Source organism: Mauremys reevesii, linkage group 22 (assembly GCF_016161935.1).
Source record: "Mauremys reevesii isolate NIE-2019 linkage group 22, ASM1616193v1, whole genome shotgun sequence".
NCBI classification, from domain to species: domain Eukaryota; kingdom Metazoa; phylum Chordata; order Testudines; family Geoemydidae; genus Mauremys; species Mauremys reevesii.
The window spans coordinates 6689554-6708856 of NC_052644.1; the positions used below are offsets into that span (position 1 = coordinate 6689554).

A 19303-nucleotide genomic window follows, 5' to 3' on the forward strand; every position below is an offset into this window, starting at 1 on the left:
CCACCTCACATCAGAGTTGACCCCCCATTGTATGGGGGGGGAGTGGGGCCAGCTCCTAGGCAAGTCCCTGGGGGTGGCTCAGCAGGGAGGCTGGCTGGGGGGACCCTGCCTGACTTGCCCTCCCCGTCCCCCGCAGGAGCTGCGGGAGCGCGTGCTGCGAGGCAAGTACCGCGTCCCCTTCTACATGTCCACAGACTGCGAGACCATCCTGCGCCGCTTCCTGGTGCTCAACCCTGCCAAGCGCTGCACCCTGGAGGTGAGTGCCCCGGGGAGGGGCAGGGCGGCAGGGCGCCCCGGGGAGGGGCAGGGCGGCAGGGCGCCCCGGGGAGGGGCAGGCGGCAGGGTGCCCCGGGGAGGGGCAGGGCGCCCCGGGGAGGGGCGGGCGGCAGGGCGCCCCGGGGAAGGGCGGGCGGCAGGCTGCCCCGGGGAGAACTGGAAGAACATGGCATTCCCCTGTCATGGACCTACAGGGGCTGGTCTGTGCTCAGTCCCTTGGGTGGGCCGGGCCCCAAGGATCCCCAGTTTTGCAGGGCCAGGCCTATGGCCTCCAGGACTGCGAGATGGGGCCTTGGGCTCCTGCGACCCCGGCTCCCTGAAGCAAGTCCAGCCCAGCCGGCATCCTGCGGAGCCCTGCACCGTCCCCTCCCTGGCGCGATGCTTCACAGCAACTCTGGCAGCCTCAGCAGAGCAAGGCAGCCAAGCTGGGGCTAGCGTGAACGTCCCGGTCACTGGCTTTCTGGGCCCTCCATCGTTCTGGGTCGGTTACGGCCAGTCCTGAACAACCCATTGGCAGCCTCCAGACAGTGCGGTGACCCACGCCTCCCAGCCCTGCCTCTGCCCCCGGAGTAACTGGTTAACCCTCTACATCCTGTGCAGAACAGTGCAAGCCCAGAGGGAAACTGAGGCACACAGGGGCCTCATAAAAATATTACCAACATCCCCACTTCCTCATCCTGCCGCTCCTGTGCTCTCTGGCCCCTTTTACCCGCCCCCCAACTCTGTCCGTGGAGCTGGGACTCTGTCCTTGCCCCCTGCTCTGCTCTGTGCCCCCCGAGTGGCAGCAGTCCCCACGGGGGCGAGTTCTCATTAAGCTGGTGCTGCCTGCGTGGGGCCCTGCCTGGCGCTGTCTCCCCAATGACTGTAATTAGTGTAATTGACTCAGGGGATAATTACAGGGTGTCTGGGACCCAGGCAGGCTCTGTGCAGCCCCCACATTGCCTGGCCCCCTGTGCGGGTGGGGCCTGTGGAGCCAGCAGGGAGTCCCTGGGGAGATGCAGCTGCCACATGGGGGCTCCCTGGGGGGCAGAATTTGGGTTGCCGGGCTCCCTGCCCCACAGCATCTCTAGACACGCAGCGGGGATGGGGCCTAGGTGCACTGAAAGGAGTGAGCTGAGCCCGTTGTCTCTATTCCTGGTCTGCAGCCCTGTTGGGGGTGGGGGGCCTGCCCAGTGGGTGGCACCTGGTGGGAAGACACAGCCTGGTCTGCAACTGGGGAGATGCAGGCTGTGTCCTGAGGGGTGCTGGGCGGGGAGACTCGGCCCCTGTCCCAGTGGGGGTGTGGGGGTGATGGGTGCCTGGCAGGGAGCGGGGGCAGAGTGATGGGTGCCGGGCAGGGAGACTGGGCCCCTTCCCATGGGGGGGTGATGGGTGCAGGGAGGGGTGGGAGGCGCATGCGTGGTGGGAGGAAGACACAGCCCCTGTCCTGGTGTGTGTGTGTGGGGGGGAGCGATGGGTAAGTGGCAAGGGACAGATGCGTCCCCTGTCTCGGTTGTGGAGGGGGAGGAATGCGTGGTGGGGAGACATGGCCCCTGTCCCGGGGTATATCTGTGTGTGTGTGTGTGTGTGTGGCGGGAGGCAGATCCTGTCCTGGTGTGTGTGTCGGGGGGGAGGGGAAATGGGTACGTGGCAGGGGGGTGACACGGCCCTTGTCCCGGTTGTATGTGGGGGTGATGGGTGCATAGCGGGAGGCAGATCCTGTCCTGGTGTGTGTGTTGGGGGGGATGGATACGTAGCAGAGGGGAGACACGGCCCTTGTCCCGGTTGTGTGGGGGTGATGGGTGTGTGTGTGTGAGATGGGTGCATGGGGAGGCAGATGCGATCCTGTCCTGGGGTGTGTGGGAGGGGGAGGAATGTGTGGTGGGGAGACATGGCCCCGTCCCGGGGTGTGTGTGTGTGATGGGTGCATGGCGGGAGGCAGACGCAATCCTGTCCTGGTGTGGGGGGGGGGGAGGAATGCGTGGTGGGGAGACATGGCCCCTGTCCCGGGGTGTGTGTGTGATGGGTGCATGGCGGGAGGCAGACGCAATCCTGTCCTGGTGTGTGTGGGGGAGGGGGAGGAATGCGTGGTGGGGAGACATGGCCCCTGTCCTGGGGTGTGTGTGTGATGGGTGCATGGCGGGAGGCAGACGCAATCCTGTCCTGGTGTGTGTGTGTGTGGGGGGGATGGATACGTGGCAGGGGGGAGACACGGCCCTTGTCCCGGTTGTTGGGGGGGGGGGGATGGGTGAGGGCAGGGAGCAGTCGCATCCCCTGTCTCCATGGGAGGGAGGGTGAGGGGTGGTTGGTCTCGAGATGCAGCCCCCCAGTCAGGGAGGCCCGAGCCCCCCTAATCCGTCCCTTCTCTCTCAGCAAATCATGAAGGACAAATGGATCAACATCGGCTATGAGGGCGACGAGCTGAAGCCCTACAAGGAGCCTGAGGAGGATTTTGGGGACACCAAGCGCATCGGTGAGGATCCAGGGCCCTGCTGTGCTGAGTGGGCACCACTGCTTGGACCCCGATGGCCATGGGGGGGAATGCCCATCAGGGGGATCCTTTGTCCTCAGTCCCTCTGGGGTTCAGGGAGGGGCTCTGCTTGGCACCAGCTTGGGGAGGGCTCACCGAAGTGGCCCCAGCTGACTGGCTGTGGGACAGAACGAGGCCACGGCCTGGACCCTTGTCCGACTCCCCCCAGGGCAGCTGCACAGGGTGTCAGGGCTGGGACATGGCTCCTTCATCCCAGCCCCAACAGGGCTCAGTAGTACCTGGGCAAATGGGCGCTGCCCATGGGCCTAGCATCTAGCCCAGGGGACACAGGGCTTGTGCCGTCCGGCAGGGGCTGGGCACCGCATGGTGCCTGCCCCGGGGGATGTGTGTGTGTTTGCGCCAGAAGTGAATCCAGCCCCTCTCTCCCAGAGGTGATGGTGGGAATGGGATACACCCGCGAGGAGATCAAGGAAGCCCTGAACAGCCAAAAATACAATGAGGTCACGGCCACCTACCTCCTGCTGGGCAGGAAGAACGAGGTGAGTGCGGGCCCAGGGGAGCCTGGGGTCTGATCTGAGGGTGGGGAGGATCTGTGGGGAACCTGTGATGTGTTTTCCCCCAGGATGCAACCTCGAACTGGGGTATTGCTGAACCCTCTGTCTCACCAGCCTAGGCTCCCTTTTCAGTGATTATAATTAATAGCAGCTCAAAGCACGTTCCCATAAGAAATCAAACAAAACCGCAATCCAAGTTCTCTAAACTGGATAGGATTAGATAGTACGAACTGTCCGCCCAGCTTCCTTCTTTCCTGCCTGGGACCCCCGTTCCCCTGTTCAGTCTTTGTTCCTAAGGTTGTTTTCCAGGTGTTGTGTTGTAGAGGGAGTGAGGCACCGCGTGTTGAAGTCACCTCCCCCTTTTATAGTTTATTCCATGTGGAAGGAACTTCTTTGTTTCAAGCCAAGCTCCCAACCCAGTTTGTGGAAAAATACAGGCACTAACATGGAGCCCAGTGTCACCTTATCTAGTCACATGCCCTTGCATGCTTCGATGAGTCATGGCAGCCATTACTCATACGCTGACTGAAGCGTCCGCAGGTGAGGATAAGCTTTTCCCATGGCCCGTTGTCTTTGTTGAGGGGCCATTCCACTGGGATAGGCCAATCACAATGTGCTGGCTAGACGGGATGTAAAGCTTTGTGCGTGTTACCCAGGAGCAAACACATTTGAAATACAGGTGCATAGTCAATATTTATAACTCCAAATGCAAACATGATGCATACAAATAGGATAATCATACCCAGCAAACCATAACTTTTCCATTGACACCTCGCATGATATATTTTGTACAAGATGCATCATAATTATATTCTAACCAAACCATAATCATAGCACTATGGTGAATATGGGGTGCAGAGTGTCACAGAGCCGTGCACAGAAGAGCGGCCAGACCCATGGTCCACCTAGCCCAGTGGCCAGTGCCAGGTGCTTCAGAGAAAATGAACAGACTAGGGTAATTATTGAGTGATTCGTCCAGTCCCACCTTCTGACAGTCAGGGATTTAGGAACACCCAGAGCATGGGGTTATGTCCCTGGTCATCTTGGCTACCAGCCATCCATGGGCCTATCCTCCATGATCTTATCTTGTTATTTTTTAACCCAGTCATGCTTTTGGCCTTCACAACATTCCCTGGCAGGGAGTTCCACAGGTTGACTGTGCATTGACTTCCTTATGTTTGTTTTTAACCTGCTGCTTATTCATTTCATTAGGTGAACCCTGGTTCTTTATGTGAGGGGGTAAATAACACTTCCCTATTCACTTTCTCCAGACCAGTCACAATTATAGACCTCGGCCATAACTCCCATAGTTCAAATATGAACAGTCCCCGTCTTTCTAATCTCGCCTCATGTAGAAGCTGTTCCATTTCCCCTCCTCATTATTGTTGGCTTTCTCTGTACCTTTTCCAACTCTAATATATCTTTTTTTGTGACCAGAGCTGCACGCGTTAGTCAAGGTGTGGGCGTGCCATTGATTTATACAGTGGCATTGTGATATTTTCTGTCTTATTATCTATCCCTTTCCTAATGGTTCCCAACACTCTGTTAGCTTTTTTGACTGCCACGGTACAGCGAGTGGATGTTTTCAGAGAACTATCCAAGAGCTCTTTCTGGAGTGCTAACAGCTAATTTCAATGCCATCATTTTGTATGAATAGTTGAGATGATGTTTTCCAATGTGCATTACTTTGCATTTATCAACATTGAATTTCATCTGCTATGTTGTTGTCCAGTCACCCAGTTTAGTGAGGTGCCTTTGTAGCTCTTCGCAGTCAGCTTTGGACTTCACTATCTTGAGTAATTTTGTATCATCTGCAAACTTTGCCACCTCACTGTTCACCCCTTTTTCCAGATCATATGTTGAACAGCACTGGTCCCTGTACAGACCCCTAGGGGACTGCGCTATTTACCTCCACTGTGAGAACTGATCATTTATTCCTACCCTTTGTTTCCTGTCTTTTAACCAGTTACCGATCCATGAGAGGCCCTTCCCTCTTATCCCAGGACAGCTGACTTTGCTTAAGAGTCTTTAGTGAGGGAAGCTTTCTGAAAATCCAGGAACACTTTATCCACGGGATCACCCTTGTCCTCAGGCTTGTTGATTCCCTCAAAGAATTCTAATAGATTGGTGAAGCATGATTTCCCTTTACAGAACCCATGTTGACTCTACCCCAGCATATCACGTTTATTTATGTGCTCTTTACTATAGTTTCAACCAGTTTACCCGGTACTGAAGTTAGGCTCACTAGCCTGTAATAGCCAGGATCACCTCTGGAGCCTTTTTTTAAAAAATGGCATCACATTAGTTATCTTCCAGTCATCTGGGACAGAGGCTGATGTAAGCAATAGGTTACATACCTCAGTTCTTCGAGTGATGGTCCGTATTCTCTTCCGCTGAGGGTTGTACACACGTGCCATGCATCCAGAACTGGAGATTTTGAAATTAGTAGTGTCCCTTGGTCCGCACATGCTCACTTGCCATGCCTCATGGTTTTGTGTGAGACGATAAAGGGCGGGTGGGCTGACCGTGCCCTCAGTTCCTTCTTACCGCTGCATGGTCCAAATCGGAGCCTTTGCTGTTCTCTTGTCTCTTATGATGCCCTTTCTAAAACGTGGGTGGGGGCGGGGGAGAGAGAGTTTTCTACCTGTATGTGGTTAGTATTTTTGTTGGTTTTACAGTAATTTAGTTTTTAGGATTGTTAGGGACTTTGGGATGCCATTCTACCGGTCTCCTGCTCCCCCCCCAGCGACCAGGCCTGGGTACTGGGTTATGCTGAAGACGTCGGGGTTCAGGATCTGCACCTCTTGCCATCACTCATTCTTGGTCAGTGACGAGCTAAGCGCTGCCTTTACTGCTTGGGAGAAGCCCATGTTGCTTTCAGGTGCCGTACCCCGGCAGGCTGGGCTCTCCGCCTCGAGAACTACCTCATGGAAGTCTCCATGAGACCGCAGTTAGACCCCGGCCAGGGACTGCCCCCCTGAGAAACCCAGGAGTGCACCTCCTGCCATGGAGACCCAGTCCGGTTCCATTCGTACCAGTGCTATGGACCCATGCTGGGGCCTAGTTGTGAGGCTGAGACGCATGTGCATGGCCCTAAAAGGACATTGCATCGTCTACAAGTTCCAGCCATGGAGAAGCGGCATGTTCCAAGGCTCACAAACACGACGCATCACAGGCTCCCGGCTCCACCATGCCATGCACCCCTTCCAGGTTGGTTGGTGCCACTGAAGTCAAGGGAACCCTGGGTTCTGCAGCAGTGCTCCATTCCAGCTCCGCTTCCGGCTACGAGGCACATGCCGGTGACACCAGGAAGGCCGAAGTCAGCCCCCGAGCCTCATGAACTCTTTGCATTGGAGGTGGTGAGGTGCCTACGTCTTCAGGTACAGTTGCCACCGAAGGGGGTATGCCTTCCTACCTTGAACTTACCTCCTGTGGGTCGTGTTCCCACCTGCTCCCCTATGGCTCCTGCGGTTCTGCCAGTACCGCAGGCTCTGGCTTCTCAGCATTGGAGGACACAGACGGAGTGCAAGGTCCGCCCCTCCTGTAACGTCGCTATGACTATCCAGAGGTTCCACCAGCTCAGTGGCAGTACCCTCCCTTTCCCCATCCATAGAGCCATTGGTGCCTTGCTCATGATGAGCATGTGACAAGGGAGTCTTGGATCCCTCGGGAATCGAAAATGCAGGTCAACATCCTGGAGCTTCGGGCAGTGCGGCGGGCGTGCTGCACATTTCTCCCATCCATTCACTCCCGTCATGGTCTCATCACCACCACCATGAATTACATCAACAAGCAAGGGGCACGCATTCACCAGCGCTCTGCACGAAAGCAGTTTGTCTGTGGGATTGGTGCATCGCCCACAAGATCCTGTTGTTGGCAGCCTGTCTCCCCAGGACCCAGACTCTCTGAGCAGGCAATTCATGGGCGCTCCATGACACCGTGGTTGCCAACATTTCCACTTTCGGGGAGACTCCAACCACCGGAGTCCTCTTCGCCTCCCATGCCAACAGCAAAGGCACCCAGTACTCCCTGGGGAGGGAGGCGGGTCGGCACCCGCTCCCCAGGCAATGCCCTACTCATCCACTGGTCAGACCAGATCAATTATACCTTTTCTTCCTGTCACAGAGTGTGGGGGCGCCAGGCCCTGCACCCCCGGGCTCCCTGCCGATTTACCAGGACTCTCAGCCAGCCAGTAAAGCAGAAGGTTTATTTAGACGACAGGAATACAGTCCAACACAAGTCTTGCAGGCACAGATAACCGGATCTTCCTGGTTAGGTCCATCTTGGGGCCCCATAACCCCCATCGGGGATCAGAGCCTGGTCTCCCTGCCTCCTCTCTCTTCTCCAGCCCACTCCAATCTGCCCAGCCCCCCTCCGGCCCCTCCTCCCTGCTCTGCCTCTTTCCTGGGCCAGGAGGTCACCTGACCCCTTTGTCTCCAACACCTCTAGCCCGCACCTTTGCAAGGAGGGGCCCGGCCATCAGTTGCTAGGAGACAGAGTGTCAGGCATTTGCTGCATGGACTTTTGCTGCTAGATACTTAGGAACTGTACCCAGCCCCCAGTGCGAACCGTCCCACTTCGTCACACCTCTCCCCCCTTCGAGACCGAACTGAGCGGGGTCACTCCAGCCAGTGACCTGGGGAAGTTCGAACCCACCTACATTCCCACAGAGGCCCCAGGGTCCCCCCCGATCTGGGGGAAGAGTCACCCCAGGTCATTCCCGTTTCCTGCCCCCCTGTAGGTCGGGGGGACTCGAGGGCACTTGCAGGTTGCAGGGGGGAAGCCTTATGCCGCCCGCGCCCTTTCCCCACCCCAATACCCCTGGGGTGCACGCGGGGCTGGGGCCTTCTCCCCACGTTCCAGTCTGGGGGGCTGTGATTCGGGCTCTCTCGGTTCAGAGCCCCCCTTCTGACCCTGGCCCCCCTCCGGACAGGCTCCTCAGGGCGGGGCCAGGGTCTTACAGCCATCTCCCCCCTGTCCCGGGCCTCCCTCCCCCTCTGGCAGAAGTTACAGGAGCGGCAGTGCTGCCGGACATGGGCAAAGACCCCAGGCCAGTAATAGTTCTGTAGCAGCCGCTGCTGGGTACGCCAGGCTCCCTGGTGCCCTGAGGGGGGAATGTCATGGGCCTGGCACAGCAGCTGGTGGCGATACTCCTGGGGTACCACCAGCTGCCTCCTGATCCCCCCTGACTCCATCTTCCCTGGGGGAGCCCATTCTCGGTACAGGAACCCCTTCTCCCACAGGAACCTTTTCCGGCCACCTCGTCCCATGGTCTGTCCCCCCCCGAGGCTGGCCAGGTCCCCTATCCTCCGCAAGGAGGGGTCTTCCCGCACCGCGGCCTGGTACTCAGCCGCTGGGGCAGGGGCGGGGATCTGCTCTCTCTCACCGGCTGGGTCTGGGGCCACAGCCTCTCTGGGCCGTGTCCCTGGGCGTTCCCTCCCCACCGGGTCAGGGTCCGGTGTCTCGGCCAGAGTACTTTCCCCGGGGTCAGGGTGCAGAGCCCTGCGTCGACTCTGACTACGGTTCACGGCCAGGGTACCCTGGGTGTTACTTGGCCAGTCCTCGAGGTCCCCCCCCATTAACACCTCCGTGGGCAAATGTGGGTGCACCCCCACGTCCTTGGGGCCCTCCTTGTCCCCCCACTTTAGGTGTACCCTCGCCACAGGCACCCTGAATGGGGTCCCGATCACACCCCTCAGGTTCAGGTAGGTGTTGGGCACCATCCGGTCTAGGCCCACCACCTCCGGCCGGGCCAGCGTCACCTCTGCGCCCGTATCCCAGTACCCAGTGGCCTCCTTCCCGTCTACCTCCAGGGGAACAAGGCACTCGCTCCGGAGGGGTAGTCCCGTGCCCACCCTGTAAACCCAAAACTCAGGGCTGGGAGCACCCAGCCCCTCGGAGGGGTCAACCCGGGGCCCCCCTCCCTCCTTCGCAGGGGGTACGCGGCCCGCCCTCTTTTCCTGCAAACGCTGCCCCTCATCCGGCTGGGTCTCTACCAAGTTGACCCGGTGTGGGGTTGGTCTGCTCAGTTTGTCCCGGAGCTTGGGGCACTGGGCCCGTACGTGGCCCGGTTGGCCACATTGATAGCAGCCCATGTCTCGTGGGTCCCCTCGAGGGGGATGACTGGACCTGACGCCAGATGTTTCCCTTTGGTGGGGGCCCTCCCTCGGCTCCTTCTGGGAGGTCCCATGGTGACTCTCTCTCGGCGTTGAGGCAGACCTGCTCCTTCGAGACGCCTCCCTGCCATCCCCTGCCCGACTGTCCACAAACTCGTCGGCCAGCCGGCCGGCATGCTGCGGGTTCTCCGGCTTCTGGTCCATTAACCACAGCTTCAGGTCCGACGGGCACTGCTCATACAGGTGCTCCAGTACGAATAGGTCAAGCAGGTCCTCTTTAGTTTGGGCCCCAGCCGTCCACTTGCGGGCATATCCCTGCGCCCGGTTGACCAGTTGTAGGTATGTGACCTCCCGGGTCTTATGTTGACTCCGGAACCTCTTCCGGTACATCTCCGGGGTCAGCCCAAACTCGCGGAGCAGGGCCTCTTTGAACAGGTTGTAGTCCCCCGCCTCCGCCCCTTTCATTCGGCTGTACACCTCCACAGCGGTGGAGTCCAGTAAGGGGGTGAGGCACTGGATCCTGTCTGCGGGGTCAACCTGGTGCAGCTCACAGGCATTCTCAAAGGCCGTCAGGAAGGTGTCTATGTCCTCCCCCTCCTTCCGCCGGGCCAGGAAGTTCTTATCGAAGCTCTTTGTAGGCTTGGGCCCCCCCTCACTCACCACAGCCGGGGCCTCCCTGCTTTTCAGCTGGGCCAGGTCCAGCTCATGTTTGCGTTGTTTCTCCCTCTCCCTTTCCTCGTATTCGCGTTGCTTCTCCCTTTCCTCGAATTCACGCTGCTTCTGCCGGTCCTCCATCTCCATCAGTTTGATCTCTCTCTCCAAGTCCAGCCGCCTGAGTTCCACGGAGGCCGAGCGTCGCCGGGACGATTCCCGGCTGGCCGGGGGGGTCACGGTGCCCTCCGTAGCTGGGCTCCTCCTCCCCCTCCCCCTACGCCTAGGGGTGGGAGCCCTCAGCGGCCGGCTGACCACTCCCAGCGGGGGCAGACACTGGTGCCTGCGCTGCATCTGCCCGGCTGCTTCCCTCAGAGACAGGGATCGGTTCATTGACGCGGTCTCTCTCCTCCAGCCGGGCAATCAGCTGGGCCTTGGTGAGCTTCCCATAGTGCAGCTCCCTCTGCTTGCACAGCTCCACCAGCTCACACTTGCGCTGCTGGGAATACATCTTCCTGCTGGCCGCTCGCAGGCCGGGGTGCTCGCCGCTCCCCACGGGTTCCAGGGGGACCCCTAGTGTGCCAGTCCTTGAGGTCACCACCTCTTTGCCAGGGTCGAGCTGCAGACTCCTCCACCCCTGGGATCGCTCGCTGTGATCCCCCGGGGGACCCTGTTACTGCAAAGTCCTTTTCTCTGGTCACACTCGCCCAGGGGTTAATCGCCCCTTCGTTTTACTGCTCCCCAGTCACTTACTGCAGGAAGCGCCGTCCACGGGGTGCAGCCGATCCCACCTCTGCCACCAGTTGTCACGGAGTGTGGGGGCGCCAGGCCCTGCACCCCCGGGCTCCCTGCCAATTTACCAGGACTCTCAGCCAGCCAGTAAAACAGAAAGTTTATTTAGACGACAGGAATACAGTCCAACACAGGTCTTGCAGGCACAGATAACCGGATCTTCCCGGTTAGGTCCATCTTGGGGCCCCATAACCCCCATCGGGGATCAGAGCCCGGTCTCCCTGCCTCCCCTCTCTTCTCCAGCCCACTCCAATCTGCCCAGCCCCCCTCCGGCCCCTCCTCCCTGCTCTGCCTCTTTCCCGGGCCAGGAGGTCACCTGACCCCTTTGTCTCCAACACCTCTAGCCCGCACCTTTGCAGGGAGGGGCCCGGCCATCAGTTGCTAGGAGACAGAGTGTCAGGCATTTGCTGCATGGACTTTTGCTGCTAGATACTTAGGATCTGTACCCAGCCCCCAGTGCGAACCATCCCACTTCGTCACACTTCCCTACTGCTCCTGCCACATGTTCTAGGCAAGATCGGACAGGAGAGGGCCACAGTCATTCCGATCGCTCTGTTCTGGCCTCTCTCCTTCTCCACATGTCAATGCGTCCCCCACTTCCACTGCCAATGTTCCCGGAGCTGCTCGCACAAGGTAGAGGCAGGATCAGGCATCCCGATCCGCAGATGGTCCCCCTAAAAGCTTGGTTTTCAGGTGGGCACCTTGGCTAGAATGGGACTGATTGTTGGCAGGGCAAGACATCCTCTCTAGTAGCAAGAAAGAGGCCATGAGGCTCCTATTGAGCCAGGTGGAAGCGTTTCCCCTCCAGGGCCCGGCAGAGGAGTGGACGTTCCCCTTCTTCTGTACTGCCCTGAAGGCGTCAGGACTCGCGCTAAACTCCATCAAGGTGCATGTAGCCGCTATCCGTGCCTGCCATCCCCTGTGGAGGGGCACTCTGTCTTTATCCGCCCCTTGACTAGCAGGTCTTGGAAATGCTTCCTTAGGACCTGTCCAACCTATCGCCCCCCAATGGGCTCTCACCCTCGTCCTCACGACATTGATAAAATCACCCTTTGAACCTCTGGCCTCCTGCTCTCTGTCTCTCCTTTCTGTGAAGGCCGCCTTCCCTGTGGTTATTACTTCCGTGAGACGGGTAGGCAAACTGGGGGCCATGACAGCGGATCCCACGTTCCATAAGGACAGGGTTTCTCTGCATCTGCACCCCAAGTTTCTGCCAAAGGTTGTATCCTGTTTTCATGTCAACCAACCCATACGCTTACCTGCCTTCTTTCCGAAGCCTCACTGTGACGAAGTGGGACTGTTCTTAATGTTTCCTCTGAATACTGTCTGAGTGCCTCAGTTTCCCCTATATATTAAAAGTCTCCAGGGTGCATAAATGGCTGACAATCTGTCTCCTAGCAACAAAAGGCCAGGGCCCTTCCCCCCTTGCAAGGGAATAGCTAAAGGTGAACAAAGAGATCAGGTGACCTCCTGGCCCGGGAAAGAGACAAAGGCCAGAGAGGAGGGGCTGGAGGGGGTTTCAGTTTGGAGCTGGCTGGGGACGGGAAGTGAGGGCAGATGGGGTTGTCTGGCTCACTGGGCCCCAGAATGGACCCGGTTGAGAGGTCCCGTTCTCTTTACCTACAAGCTCTGTTTTAGACGTGTTCCTGTCATCTAATAAACCTCTGTTTTACTGGCTGGCTGAGAGTCACGTCTGACCCCGAAGTGGGGGGCAGGATCCTCTGGCTTCCCCAGGACCCCGCCTGGGCGGACTCGCTGTGGGAAGCACACGGAGGGGCACATGCTGAATGCTCCAAGGTCAGACCCAGGAGGTGAAGCCGTGTGAGCTTCTTGCCCTGCAGACAGTCTGCTCCAAGGGAGAGGAGGCTCCCCAAAGTCCTGACTGGCTTTGTGGGGAGCAGTTCCAGAGCATCGCCCGGGGACTCTGTGACACTCACGCCTTGGCAGAGGAGCGACGCCTTCACTCCCTCGACCATTCAGCAAGTCCCTTAGACTGTTTATGGCGATAGTTGACAGGATTAAGGAGCAAGCGATCTCCACACACTGGATCTCGAAGTAGGTTTCGGCGCACATCACAAGCCCATTCCACAAGAGCACGAGCATCGACTACAGCCACGTTTCACGACGGGTTGCTTACAGACGTGTGAGGTGGCCCCGTGGAGCTCCTTACGAACCTTCTCTTCTTCAAGCTGTGTGGTCCCTATTTGAATTCCAGTCCCACCCTCCTTCCTCTCTGCTGCGGATCTGTGCGACTTGCAGTGGAGAGAAGGAACTGAGGGTGCAGTCAGTCCACCCTGCCCTCTATCGCCTCAGACTAAACCATGAGGCGGAGCAAGGGCACGTTCACGGACCGACAGATGCTACTACGTTCAAATCTCTGGCCAGGACACATGGTGCATGCGTATAACCCTCAGTGGGATACAGATAGGGAGCACACATCTCGAAGTGCCTCCAGTGGCAGGTGCGTAACCGTGTGGCAGTTCTGCGGTTTCACATTCGAGTTCCTTCAGAACCCTTGGGTGATGCCATCTGGGGCTGGAGACTTATTACGGTTCAGTTTATCAGTTTGTTCCCAAACCACCTCTGTCGACACCTCAATCTGGGACAGTTCCTCAGATTTGTCACCTAAAAAGAATGGCTCAGGGGTGGGAATCTCCCTCACCTCCTCTGCAGTGAAGACTGATGCAAAGAATTCGTTTAGCTTCTGCACGGCGGCCTTGTCTTCCCGGGGTACTCCGTTAGCACCTCCATTGTCCAGCGACCCCACGGATGGTTTGCCAGGTTTCCTGCTTCTGATGTGTTTTACGCTTATTTTTTGCTGTTTGTGTTTTTCGCTAGGTTCTCTTCAAATTCGTTTTTTGACCTTCCTAGTTGCGCTTTTACACTTGCGTCACCAGAGTTTAGGCTCCTTTCTGTTTCCCTCCGTGGGATTTTTAAAGATGTCTTTTTGTCCCTAACCATCTCCGTTACTCTGCTGGTTAACCATGGGGGCGTGTTTTGCTCCACTTCCTGATTGGGGGTGGGGGAGGGATACATATACTTTGAGCCTCTGTGATGGTATTTTGAGGCTGGGTGAAATGTGCCAGCGATTCCGAACTGGGAGGGGCAGCAACCACACGGGGCAGCTGCCAGCTCCACGCCCTGCAGCCAGATCTTGGCTGCAGGGGCCAGAGGGGGACTGGGGCTGGCGTGGGAGGGTGTCACGGAGTCACAGAGGCTGGTCTGTTCCCCAGCCTGTGATCAGTCTCCGGGGAGTGACCCCTTTGGTGGGCCAGGCCCTGAGAAAGTTCCATAGAGCCAGGCCCCCAGCATCCAGGACAGCAAGACTGGGCCTTGGGCACCGGCGACCCCCTCTCCCTGCAGCAAGTCCAGCCCAGTCGGTGTCCTGCGGAGCCCTGCACCGTCCCCTTCCACTGCTGCACGATGTTCCTAGGAGTGTCACAGCGACACCGGCAGCCTCTGCAGAGCAAGGCAGCCATGTGTTAGCCTGCGGGAGGTCCACCAAAGCCGCGGGACCAGTGGACCCTTCACAGGCACGCCTGCGGGAGGTCCACCGGAGCCGCCTGCCGCCCTCCCGGCGACCGGCAGAGCACCCCCCGCGGCATGCCGCCGTGCTTGGGGCGGCGAAATGTCTAGAGCCGCCCCTGCTCCCTCCCCCATCCCCCTTAGCTCCCCAGGTCTGAGCTCCTCCAGAAGGCAGCCCCTGAGCCCTTATTCCCCAGGTCTGCCAGCTGGGTGTCCTGCTGCTCCTTGGGGGATGGTTCATTCTCTGGCGGGGTCTCTGTGTTGCTGGACCCACAGTTGAGCCATTCTTCAATGGCTGAATTCGTCCCCTCAGGCAGCCAGCTATCTCCCTCCACCCCCCCCCCCACACACACACAGTTAACCCTTTTGCAGCCACTGGGCAGCCGTGCAACATACAGAGGGAAACTGAGGCATGCCTCAGCTCCATATAACTATTACAGAAAACTTGGGCAACTCGGGGGAGTCCATGGTGGGATCTGGGCTTGGGGAGCAGCACCCAGGAGTGGGCCCAGGAGGCCAGGGGTGACTGACCAGGCGGCAAACAGGACACGGCCCCCAGGTTTCTCTCCTGGGGGGGCTGTGGCTCTGCCTCCCTTCTCCCTGGTGCAAGCACGAGAGGGGAGCAGCCCCCGCTCCTGTTAGGCAGGAGCTCCCCCAGCAGACATGGGCCACCGGCTGGCCTGGGCATCACAGTCCGTGCTGGGTGTGCGCTGGCTTGGCAGCACGGTGCGGTGGGTTGGCCACAGGCACGAAGGAGCTGGCTCTAGGGGGCACCCTGGGATCACCTCCCACCTCTGGCCAGCGTCACCCACCTGGACTCCAGCCAGCGCCTAGGTGCAGGGCAGGGTCGCCCAGGCGGGAGTAACAGGTGTCATCTCCCGGCAGGTGGAGGGGAGTGAGTCACGCACGGGCAGCAGCCTCTCCCTGGCCCGCGTGCGGGCACCCAGCGAGGTTTCCAATGGCACCAGCAAATCGTCCTCCCATGGCAAGAGCCAGCGCAGCTCCTCCACCTACCACCGGCAGCGGCGGCACAGTGACTTCTGTGAGTGCCAGGCTGCCCCACTCAGCCCCCGCCCACAGCAGCAGGCCTCTGGCTCTGAGGCCCCTGTACCCTGAGGGCTGCTGGGCACCGGCTGCACAGAACCCCAGGGGGCAGCTGGGCGCCAGGTGCTGCCTGGGGGCTCTGGGGAAGGGGTACGGAGGGTTGTGCAGCGTTCAGGGGAGAGCTCGGGGCTGTGGGGAGTTCACAGGGGGACGGGTCACGGCAGTGGGGGGGCCGTGGGGAGTTCGGGGGAGGGGTCAGGGCAGTGGGGGGCCGTGGGGTGTTTGGGGAGGGGTCAGGGCAGTGGGGGCTGTGGGAGTTCAGGGAGGGGTCAGGGCAGTGAGGGGCCGTGGGGTGTTCGGGGAGGGTCAGGGCAGTGGGGGGCTGTGGGGTGTTTGGGGGAGGGGTCGGGGCTGTGGGGTGTTTGGGGAGGGGTCAGGGCAGTGGGGGGCCGTGGGGAGTTCGGGGGAGGGGTCAGGGCAGTGGGGGCCGTGGGGTGTTTGGGGAGGGTCAGGGCAGTGGGGGCTGTGGGAGTTCAGGGGAGGGGTCAGGGCAGTGGGGGCCGTGGGGTGTTGGGGAGGGTCAGGGCAGTGGGGGCTGTGGGGTGTTTGGGGAGGGTCAGGGCAGTGGGGGCTGTAGGGAGTTCGGGGAGGGTCAGGGCAGTGAGGGGCCACGGGGTGTTTGGGGAGGGGTCAGGGCAGTGGGGGGCCGTGGGGAGTTCGGGGGAGGGGTCAGGGCAGTGGGGGCCGTGGGGTGGTTGGGGGAGGGGTCAGGGCAGTGGGGGGCCGTGGGGGCTTGGGGGGAGGGGTCAGGGCAGTGGGGGCTGTGGAGTGTTTGGGGAGGGGTCAGGGCAGTGGGGGCTGTGGGAGTTTGGGGAGGGTCAGGGCAGTGGGGGCCGTGGGGTGTTTGGGGAGGGGTCAGGGCAGTGGGGGCTGTGGGAGTTTGGGGAGGGGACAGGGCAGTGGGGGGCTGTGGGGTGTTTGGGGGAGGGGTCAGGGTGGGGGGGAGTAGAGGGGGACTGTGACTGAGTAAAACCCTATGGTGGAGCAAGATGAAGCCCCCAGCGCCAGCCAGCCCGGCCTGCTGCCCCCTCTACCCAGGCGGGGCGGCAGCCAAGGCTCCCGGGCAGGATGTCAGAGCTACCTGTGCCCGCAGGTGGCCCCTCGCCGGTCCCCATGCACCCCAAGAGGAGCCCCACGAGCACTGGGGAGGCAGAGCTGAAGGAGGAGCGGATGCCCTCGCGTAAGGCCAGCTGCAGCGTGGTGAGCAGCGGGCGCGGGATCCCCCCCTCCAGCCCCATGGTGAGCAGCGCCAACAACCCCAACAAATCAGAGATCCCCGACCGGCGCAAGGACAGCACCATCACCACGGTGAGGGGGGCGCTGGGGCAGCGGGGGTGGGAAAGGGGACAGGCAGAGGGCTGAGCCGGGTGACAGGGTGGTGTGTGCCCCAGGGGATGGGCAGCAGGGCGAGGTGCCGGGGGGAGCAGCATGTGCCCCTGGGAGGGACAGGGGAGTGGTGTGTGTCCCCGGGGTGGGGAGACAGGCAGTGGGGTGGGGGGAGTTCAGGGGGATGGGAGTGAGGAGTTCGGGGCAGAGGCCAGGGCAGTGGGGGGCTGGAGGGAGTTTGGGGGGAGGGCAGTGGGGTAGGGGGAAGCAACGTGTGCTCCCGGGGGCCAGCAGCAGAATGGGGTGCTGGGGGGGAGCAACGTGTGTCCCCGGGGGATGGCAGCAGGGCAGAGTGCTGGTGAGGAGCGGTGTGTGCCCCCGGAGGACGGGCACGGTGCTTTGGGGAGCGGAATGTGCCCCCAGGGGATGGCAGCAGGGCAGAGTGCTGGGGGGGAGCGGCGTGTGCCCCCGGGAGACGGGCACGGTGCTTTGGGGAGCGGCGTGTGCCCCCGGAGGACGGTCACGGTGCTTTGGGGAGCAGCGTGTGCCCCCGGGGGACGGCCAGGGTACCTCGGGGAGCGGTGTGTGCCATGGGGCATGGGCAGGAGAGGTGTGTGCCAGGGGAATGGCGTGTGGCCTGGGGACAGGCCTGTCTCCCCGCCAGCTGGTGCTCCCGGGCCTGTGGGTGGTGAGCACTAGGTGGGCCCCGCAGATCTGGGGCTCAGCCCCGCTCGGTCCCTTGCAGAACAACATCCCGTCGAGCGTGATGACGCGGAGGAACACGTACGTGTGCACGGAGCGGCCTGGCACCGACCGCCACTCACTGCTGCACAACGGCAAGGAGAACAGGTAGCCGGGCTGGGACGGGGGCTTGTCTGGGAGGGGCCCAGGGGTCTGATTGGGGAGGGGGGAATGACAGGCTGGATGGGCCCAGGGGGCAATACCAGGTTCTGAGATGGGGCTGCCACAGCTCCAGGCCCCCCGGCCCTAGGCGTGAGGGAGGAGCTCTGCTGAGCCCCCTCCCCGAGCCCCCTCCCCCAGTGCAGGCTGGTCTGGGGGAGGGGGCTGCTGCGCCCGGGCAGGCTTTCAGGCAGTGGGGTGGGGCTCCCCCCCCAGCCCAGCCCAGCCCAGGGGTGTGAGGGGCAGAGGCTGCTGCCCTGCGTCTGGGGACGGGGGGACACAGAAGGGATGGGCAGTGCTGGTGGGTGAGAGGAAAGCTTTGATGGGGGAGGAAGCCCCTCCCCTCCCCCACAAGCATCAGCCATGATTGAGCTGAGGGATGGGGGGGGGGTAATCTCGCTGGGCCCCCTCCCCCCAGTGCCCCACAGGCAGCACCATGACAGATCCTGGGACAACCTCACAGGGCCCCTTCCCCCACCTACCCTGTGGGAATTATGGGGCAGGAGGTACAGAAGCAGTGGGGAGGAGAGGGGTGCGTGGGGGTTAATAGAGTAGTAAGTGTATGGGGTGGGGGGTGCATAGTGGTAGGGAGGACAGGGTGCGTGGGGGTTATGGGGCAGGAGGTGCATGGGGTAGGGAGGAGAGGGTGTTTATGGGTTATGGGGCAGGGAATAAATAAGGGGTGCAGATGAGAGGGTGCCTGGGGCTTATGGAGCAGGAGGTGCTTGGGGGTGGTTGGGAGGAGAGTGGTGAGTGGCAGTTATGGGGCAGGGAATACATAAGGTGTGGGGAGGAGAGGTGCTGGGGATAGATAATGAGTGGGGAGGAGAGGGTGCATCAGGGTTATGGGGCACTCCAAAGTACTCACCCCCTGCATGCAGCCCTCTACCCCAGCACTGAGCCCCTCATCCCCGGCCCCACCCCAGATCCCGCACCCCCAGCCAGAGCCCTCACCCTACACTCCAACCCTCTGCCCCAGCGCTGAGCCCCCTCCCACACTCCAAACCCCTCGGCCCCACCCCCACCCCATGAATTTTGTTATGTGCACCAATATGAAGGGCATGTATCATGTGTCACCTCCGTAGTGGTGCACATAACAAAATTCATTCTGCACATGGGTGAGAAAAATTAGAGGGAACACTGGTTATGGGGCAGGGGGTGTATAGGGGGTGGGGAGGAGAGGGTGCCTGGGGGTTATGGGGCAGGAGGTGTTTGGGGTGGGGAGGAGAGGGTGCATGGGGGTTATGGGGCATGGGGTGTATGGGACGGGGAGGAGAGGGTGCATGGGGGTTATGGGGCTGGGGGTGTTTGGGGTGGGGAGGAGAGGTGCATGGGGTTATGGGGCATGGGGTGTATGGGACGGGGAGGAGAGGGTGCATGGGGTTATGGGGCATGGGGTGTATGGGACGGGAGGAGAGGGTGCATGGGGTTATGGGGCAGGGGTGTATGGGGTGGGGAGGAGAGGGTGCATGGGGTTTATGGGGCAGGGGTGTATGGGGTGGGGAGGAGAGGGTGCAGGGGGGTTATGGGGCAGGGGGTGTATGGGGTGGGGAGGAGAGGGTGTGTGGCGGTTATGGGGCAGGGAGAGC

The 19303-nt window shown here is 60.7% G+C and overlaps 1 protein-coding gene across 2 annotated transcripts in view; it reads left to right on the plus strand.

Annotated features, from left to right (window-relative positions):
• MARK4 (microtubule affinity regulating kinase 4) overlaps positions 1–19303 on the plus strand; it is a 60239-nt gene that overhangs the window by 35271 nt on the left and 5665 nt on the right. For both annotated transcript variants that reach the window (XM_039509661.1, XM_039509662.1), the window contains exons 9-14: positions 137–256; positions 2629–2728; positions 3176–3285; positions 15270–15426; positions 16582–16796; positions 17560–17663. In XM_039509661.1, the coding sequence (XP_039365595.1) occupies positions 137–256; positions 2629–2728; positions 3176–3285; positions 15270–15426; positions 16582–16796; positions 17560–17663 (806 nt within the window). The remainder of the gene's footprint in view (positions 1–136; positions 257–2628; positions 2729–3175; positions 3286–15269; positions 15427–16581; positions 16797–17559; positions 17664–19303) is intronic.